At 35.3% G+C, this 8,540-nt stretch overlaps 1 protein-coding gene across 1 annotated transcript; it reads right to left on the bottom strand.

Annotated features, from left to right (window-relative positions):
• Positions 1-6,922: 6,922 nt before the first annotated feature.
• On the bottom strand, positions 6,923-7,825 carry LOC103563924 (vomeronasal type-1 receptor 4-like). The gene has a single exon (XM_008539398.2). The coding sequence runs from the start codon at positions 7,823-7,825 to the stop codon at positions 6,923-6,925; it is 903 nt and encodes a 300-aa protein (XP_008537620.2).
• Positions 7,826-8,540: the final 715 nt, after the last annotated feature.

Below are 8,540 nucleotides of genomic sequence, written 5' to 3'. Positions count from 1 at the left end.
TCAAAGCCTGGGTAATATAACCAGTGTTTCCAATTGTGTCCTGCTATGTGGAGAACGATTCTTGTTTAACTTAGGCAAACAACTATATCACAATGAAAATAATACTCACTCATCATGAGTTTTCAAATTCTGGAGGGATCAGATAGGGAGAAAAAGATAAATACTTTAATTCTGTTTACAAATTGCTATAAGTCATAGTTTCTTAAGAGAAAAGAGAAAAAGATTTTCTTAAATCTGAAAAAGCAAAACATTAAAAAATCAGCAATATTTCAAACAAAAAGTCATAAAAATTATAAACATCCTCAACAATTTATTCACTCTCGTATAATTAATTCTTGATCTTGATCTTCTATTAGTAGTTTTATGAGGACATCAGTTTCTCCATTAGAGTCCTGTAATTTCTTATCCAGCTCAGTTTTATAATCTGAAAGCTGATCAGAAATCTGCATTCTAGAGCAAGAGTCGGAGTCCTTTGCATGAATCTTTCTAAAGATGAAACAGATCTGTAAAAACATCAGAATAAAACAGCAACTGTCTGCAAATAGCAACATATTTAAAAATCGCAATTGACAAAGACACTTGACCATTTCTGTGGCATATAACACTTTCAGATAATAACCAAATTTATGACTGATAACCAATACAGATTAGAATTTTAGGAATTTTATATAATTTTTAAGGCACTTATATAATAACATTTACCAACACAAGATAACCTAGGAAGATTTATCATTTATTTGACAATATTTCCCATGTAATTTAGTATACTAAATAAGTTTAATTGGTTTAATACCCCTCTTTATAGAAAGAGAGAATAAATTCTTCAAGAAGTCCCAGGGCCCATTGGAAACTCTCAAAGTTCTTTTTTAAGTCAAAAGAAAGACTTAACCCAGGGTTTGAACCTTGGGAGAATTTGTCAAAAATATCAAAAAAGTTTAAAACACTTGGTCAAATAGGAAATAATGTTTAGTTGTTGATTCAATCAAGGTGACAACATAAGATGTCAAAGGCAAATAGAGAGTTTAAACAGTTTTTAAAAAGCCACTTTAATAGAGAGACCTCAGTCTTTTTGAATATAGGAAATTATTTTAACAAGCATAGACTTTCTGTACCCTAGGTGGACTTATTCAAAGTAAAATAAAAATGCTCTGTAATCTCTTTATCAAGAGCAGACCAAAAGTTCAAAAAGATCATCCTTTCAAGAGAGAGAGAAAGCCAAATTCTAATTTTGCAAAAAGATAATCCTTTCAAGAAAGAGAGAAAGCCAAATTCTAATTTTGCACCAGCTTTCCTTTGATATTGAAACTAATTCATTTAATTGAATTCATTTACATATCAGCCCACTTGACCATGCACAGAATTCCTCAGGGTTCTACTTCCACAAACTTTCTGTCACTTACTTTTTACGCTCAGAATTTGTCCCATGTTTTCTTTCCTTCCCCCCCTAGTACTTTAGGACAAATTTATTTTTCTTAACAAAACAAAAAAAAATCTCTATTTTTTGTACTTGCTTTACTGAAAACATATGTTTTACTTTCCTTGTATACAGAAATATGTACTTTCTCATAGAAAATTTCCCAGCATACACAAAACATCTTTATCAATAACCTAAGCATCTTTCAGTTTCTCTGAGATAGGAAACCAAAGGCAGATAAATCTATGCTTAGTAATCAATTTTTAATATTTTATCTTATGTGGAAATGACATAGACACTCAATAAACTTCTATCATTTAGCTTAATTTAGCACAACTCTAGTTTCAAGTTACCAAAAAGATTTTGGAAGATTTTTTTCAGGTATACAGACCATGAAACATAATTATTGCACTCAAAAACTTCAACTAATTTTCATCTATCTAAATCATTTATTCCCAACAATTAGGTTTAGATTACTCACAGAAACTTCATGTGACATTAAAAACAGTTAGCTATCACCTTAAGTTGTTTTACGTATACACACTGGAACACATAATTACTGTTAAAAAGTTCCCCCCAAAACTTTCATCCTTTTTACATCTATTTAGTTTATCTATTTGCAACAATTATATTTAGATTGCCTACAAAAACCTCATGAGACATCAAAAAAAAATCAGCTATTATTCTTTTTTTTCTTTAAAGATTTTAAAAATTTTTTTTCCTTTTTCTCCCCAAAGCCCCCCGGTACATAGTTGTATATTCTTAGTTGTGAGTCCTTCTAGTTGTGGCATGTGGGATGCTGCCTCAGCGTGGCTTGATGAGCGGTGCCACATCCGCACCCAGGATTCGAACCGATGAAACACTGGGCCGCCACAGCGAAGCATGAGAACTTAACCACTGGGCCACGGGGCTGGCCCCTCAGCTATTGTTCTAAGTTATTTTGTACTGACAAATTTTGTAACAGATAACATATTTGTATCATATCTAATGTTGATAACTCTGAAAACATGTTTATTTTGATTAAGCCAACAAACTTAAACAAGCTCTTATTTACCAAACATCATTTTATATCATGTTAACTTGAAAGACCTCTGGACTTGTTTTTATTACCTTTAGAAATAACTTACATAAGTGCTTATTTCAAGCCAATAGAGCTCCTTTAGACATTATAACATTATACATTGAGAGACTTACATACATAAATATAAAGACAAACAGAAAGCTTCAAGATTTTAGTCATGTCTCAGGTACAAAAATCAAATGAATGGTTGGATCCAAATTGTTCCTCTGGCCGATGAATCTGTTCAGATAGCCAAAGACCTTTACTAAAGATTCTTTTCTTTTGACTGTTAGGATCCTTTTTAGAGCTGTTTTGGAAGTCATTTTGGCTTTTAGAAGCTTCTGCATATTAATCAAAGAATGCATTCTATTGTGAGAGGTTTTGAATTCTCTCTCTTAAGGGTGACCCTTAAAGTGGATTTATCTGAAACAGAGGTTCCCCAGAATGGTCATTTTAGAGTTATATCTCCTTAGCATGTTTAATTAACATTGCCTGAAGAGTGCATTTCTATGTTCTAACAATATTAGGCAAGGGAAACTTTGCCCAGTGAGACAAAATGTTTATCCCCACAACATAATCTATAATAATACAATCAGGCAAATGAGATGCTGTCATTTCACATAAAGCCCATTTAGATATACCAATTTTCTTACAAAGCTTTATCTTCACTTTATCAAACATAGCTTTCATTAAGAGTAAAATAACAAGTCTCAGTTATAATACTACATAGGGGAAGACTTCCCAGCTAGAAATAACATCCATTCCCAACAACACTCAGGCAAAGCTGACATAACCTCTTTATATAATATTAGCTCAAACATTTTAATCTTTATAGTCTTATCAACCTTAGCAGCCTAACTGTTGTCCCAAATGATTATTGGTCAGATTTCTCATTGTGATTTCTGCCTTCTGGCTTTTTTATTTTTTTAAAATAAGTGTATAATAGAAAACATCCCAATTTTGCAATATGCAACCCAGAGGGCTGACACTGGGGACCGAATCTGTTTCCCATTATGGCACCATAAGCACACATACATGCGCACACACACATATCAAAATAAATGGGGCCAAAGAATTCCTCTGTGAGTGAAAATCTCTAGTCTGTTCAATAAATTTGGGGCTCCCCCTGAACAAACTCCAGTAACCTGGAATCAAACCCTTGAAACAGAGGCAAACAAATGAAAGGAAAAATAAGATTTCAGTCAGTTAATGAGGAAACTCAACAAAAGGATGTTCATTGCAAACCAAAACAAATGGAACCTAGAGGGTTGCCAGGTAACCATTATTTCTGGCCAGTCCTGTTGGAAAAGGTTAGCAAAAGACAAAAACAAAAATTGCCAGCTACTTACAAGAGACATCTTCTCAAATCCCAAACCTAGTTTCTTCCACCACCAAAAGCAAAAGTTCCATGGACCAATGACGTCTGGTCAGTATCCAGTCTCTTTGGGCTGTCCCTCACACAAAGGGATCAGGCAGCTGCAGGACAGCCTCCTAGAGAGGCTCTCAGCCAGAGGCCAGTGTGCCACAGGTGAAATGTCCATTTGGGACTATGTCCTTTCATGGTCACCAAATTTGATATCGAGCCTGAAGTGAGTTCATTCACCCATCATGCAGCAAGCCAACTCTGACACCAGGTGTGGTGGAAGAAAGTAGGAATTTTATTGCCATGTGCTGAGCGAGGAGAACGGGGCAGCTAACGCTATAATCCTGAACTCCCTGAAAAGCTACAAGGAAGGGTTTTTATTTGGGGTTTTAGGTGGTGGAGGGGTAGCATGTGGTCTTGGGGACTGAAGTTCTAAGAATCCTCTGCACAGGTGTGACTATCTGTTCTATGTGTTGCACGTGGTGGATTTTTAGTCTTTGACATGTATTTTACAATCAGTCATTTTAGCTTCTCAATGTTCCTGCAAGGTGGTTAGTCAGCGGGGGGTCTGTCAGCAAGTTCCTCTCTTATCAGCGGTCCTCCTGCTGTTCTGCAAGGCAAGCTCAGAAACTTTGGTTATTTTGTTTCTCAAGTTACCTTCTGGGTATGAGGCACAGTTTCACTCTAATCCAGGGAAATTTTAACTCCTTCATCCTCGGTTTCAGTACTAGAAATATTATTGAACATGTATTTTGTTGACTATATATATTCATTTCTTTCGGTCATATAATCAGGTTGTGAAACTTCCAGTTTATAAATTAGACATATATTTAGCTTTAGTAGACATTGCCAAACAATTTTCCAAATTGATGAACAAATTTAAATTCCTGTGAGCAACAGAAGAGAATTCTAATTGCTGCATATTCTTGCCAACACTTTGTCCTGTTGGTTTTTCAGTTTTCTGTCTTCTGGTGTGTGTGTAGTAATAATTCATTGTGGTTTTAATTTTCAGTTCCTTGATGAGCGATGATGTTATGCAACCTTTCGTACGCTTACTTGACACTGAATATCATTTAGTGGAAGTGGCTCTTCAAATCTTTGCCCATTTTTATTGGGTTGTTTATTTTTCTTCATTGATGTGAAAGAATGTTTATGTATTCTAGATTTGAGTCCTTTGTCAGTTATATGTATTGTACATATCTTCTCCCAATCTGTGGTATCTCTATTCAGTTTCTTAATGATGACTATTGATGAATACAGATTCTTAGTTTTACCATTGTCCAAATTATATTCTTTTCCTTTATGGTTAGCATGTTTGGCCTTTTGTGTCCTTTAAAAACTATCTTTGTCTGCTCTGTAGTCATCAAGATATTCTCTTACATTTTCTTCTAAAAGCTTCATTATTTTACGTATGACTTAAAATATTCAATCCAATTCAAACTGATGTTTTGTATTGTGTGGGTTAGGTCAGGTGCATTTTTCCATGTGGATATTTCACAGATCCAACATAATTCGCTTAAAAACCGTCTTTTACCCACTGCACTGAAGTTTTGCCTTTGTCAAAAATCAGACGATTATACATATGTAGTCTGGACTTAGTCTTGTTTCATTGATCAGTTAACCTATTCATGGAACAAAAGTATACTGCTTTATAATATAGATTTATAATAAGGATTGCTATGTAGTAGTGTGTCTGATATCTGCTTATAGTAGGTCCTTTGTATTTTCACATAAGTTTAGGATAACCTTGCTAATTTACACATGCACACACACACAGACACACTTTGGGATATTAATCCAAATTACACTGTAACTTAAGAATAATTTGGGGAGAATTGACATCTTAAATACATTGAGTTTCTCTTTCCATGAACATGGAATTCTTATCCATTTGTTTGGCTCTAATTTATCTATGCAGTGTTTCATAGTTTTCACTGGAAAAGTAGCGTAAGTAATTTGTTTGTTGCTTTCTCATATATTTGATTTTTACATTTTTAGTAAACATTTTCAATTATTTATTGCTAATAGGCACAAGGCAATTATTTTTGTATTGACCTTTGATCTGCTGCACTTGCTAAATTTTATTTATTTTTCACTCAATTTTTCCACACACACAATTATGTTAATTGTGACTAAAGAATATTTTCCTTCTTTCATTCCATTTTCTTTTTCTTACTTTTTCACAATAGCTAGAATCTCCAGAGCAATGCTGACTAGAAATAATGATAATAAATTTTTGTCTCATTTCTAACCTCAGAGATAACTGTCTAAAATTTCAGCACTGAATGTGATGTTAACTGTAGTTTTTCCATAGTTAACCTTTCAAATTAAGAAACTTCCCTTCTATTATAATTTCTTGAGAAGTTTTATTTATATTTTTGATGACTGGTCATTGATTTTTGTCAAGAGTGTTTATGACTCAATTGAAATAAATGCATGTATTTTTTTTCCTTTGTTGTTTTTATGAGATTAATTATATTGCTTGATTTACTGAATATTAAGCCCTTCTTGCATTTCTGGAATAAGTCACACTGGAGCATGATATATTATCCTTTTTGTATATTATTGGAATCTATTCACTAATATTTTGTTTACAATTATTGCATCTATGTTCATGAGTAACGTTAGTCTGTGATTTTCCTGTCTTGCAATGTCCTTTTTCAGATTTTTGTATCAAAGTTATATTAACCTCTTAAAATGAGTTTGGAGGTGCTCCTAGGACTCCACTGACAGCCAAATTTAGTTCCAGAACTCCTTTGCTTAACTCTGCTTAGACTGGAAGGTGATCTAGGATGCTTCCACCCCAACTTCTTTTCTCTGTCCTTCACTCAGGATCATACTTGCATCATGATCTGATGGTTCTCAGCCTCCGTGGCTCCTTCCCCATTTTCTCTCTGATAACTTCCCTGCACATTTAATTTTGTCTTGGTATTTGCTTCTTGGAAGACCCAGACTAGTATACTATGTTTTCATAGTACACTGCTAATTCATGCTGGATGGAATTTTTGCTGGGCAAAAAAATATCACTAAATTATCTACCTCAATTACTGGAGGAATCAATATGGAAGGCAGTTTTTCCAGTTTCTCAGTGAGTGCGCCAGTAGTTAGCCACATGGCCATTCCTGGTGATCAGCACAAAGGGGCTGAAACTAGCATAACCAGAAGCTAGAAATATTTCAATATTGAATATTATGTAATCACTTATCAAGAAGGAACCCATATAGAAGGAGAAAATTAAATCTGTCCAATAAAAGAAAAGGAAACAGCTCATGAGAATGAGAACACTTTGAGTAGCTCTGATTTCTGGGCTGGATTTTTTTTGAAACCTGGAGCTCTGAAGGTAGAGAACACACTTGTGATGCTTATACAGATGAAAAGCCAAGTATCCGCTGCTCCAGCCCATGAGACTCTGAAAGATGATATCCCGCAGAGCCATGAGAGTAACGAAAAACCACCTAACTATTTGCCTCGATGGTAGCATATAGCAATATCCAACATAGGGACTAATTTCAGATTTGCTCGTGCTATTGACTGTTGTGATGTAATAGAGCAAGTTAGAGCTTATCAGGAAATTAAAGATCCAGAGGAGGAGGAGATAGGGAAGAACTTGCCATGCAGTCTGTGGTTTGAGCTTCCTCCATGAGGTGGTCCTGGCACTGACGGTGATGGCCTGGACCACGCTGAGGAGACAGGTGGTGCAGATTGAAAGACCACGTGCCACCCTCCCCAGATAAAGCACAGTTTTACAACCAGCACTACCTAGAAAGTTATTGAAATGAAAAGCTGATATTATATCTGAGATTCCTTTGGCACAAAGCGTCATTTCATTAGTAAAAGCCAAGTGGATAAGAATAAGATCTATGGGTTTTTTCTCAACACCCATGACAAACTTGTACACACGCTCCACAAACAAAAAGAAATTCCCTCCAATGCCAGGTCCAGTAACAGAAAGGAAGAACATCCCCTGGATCAAGTTATTCCAAAGCATCTTCTAATTTCATAGACAGTACCAGGAAAAACCTATTGAGAAAGACAAATAAAGATGACATATTTCATGTCTGTGGCTTCTCTCTAGTTTATTAAAGTGAAAAGAACAGCTAGAATACTGCAGTGTAAATGTACAGGGTTCTGTTTATGCATTCTTCTCTTCTCAATCCATGCTTTCTGTTTGTCATTTTATTTTACTGTAACTTCAATTCATTTACGGAAGATGATGACTCTAAAGTCTACATGTCCAGCCTATTATTTATCTCCTTCCTTACACACTGTCCACCTGATTCCTCTAATATTACTTTCTGAATGTTCCGCATGTCCATGTACATGTGACAGTGTCTCCCCTGACAATCTTGCTTTGCTTCATGTATTTCCTAATACATAGTCAATTCCTATTTTGCAATATTGCATTTCATCTTCCCTCATTTGCAACAAATAACCAGTTGCACATTGTCAGTGGGCATTGCAGTTTCCTCATCCAAATCCCCTTTAGTAGCCTATGCATTCAATTCTCAACTGCTATGAGTATTGGTCAGAAACAGTTCACAGCCAGCACCTTGTCTGGAGAATTGCCCTTGGTCAAAAGAGAGCAATCTCTGCCAGGAGGATAAGCACTCTCCCATCTTATTCAAAAAACCAACGCCAATTACTGACTGATATGGAAGAACAATCTGTGCCGTGTCTCAACAGGTGGGTTGCTCTGTTATGCA

Source organism: Equus przewalskii, chromosome 19 (assembly GCF_037783145.1).
Source record: "Equus przewalskii isolate Varuska chromosome 19, EquPr2, whole genome shotgun sequence".
NCBI lineage: Eukaryota > Metazoa > Chordata > Mammalia > Perissodactyla > Equidae > Equus > Equus przewalskii.
The sequence above is the reverse complement of the archived record's forward strand: the minus strand, read 5'-3'. Positions and strand labels throughout refer to the sequence as shown.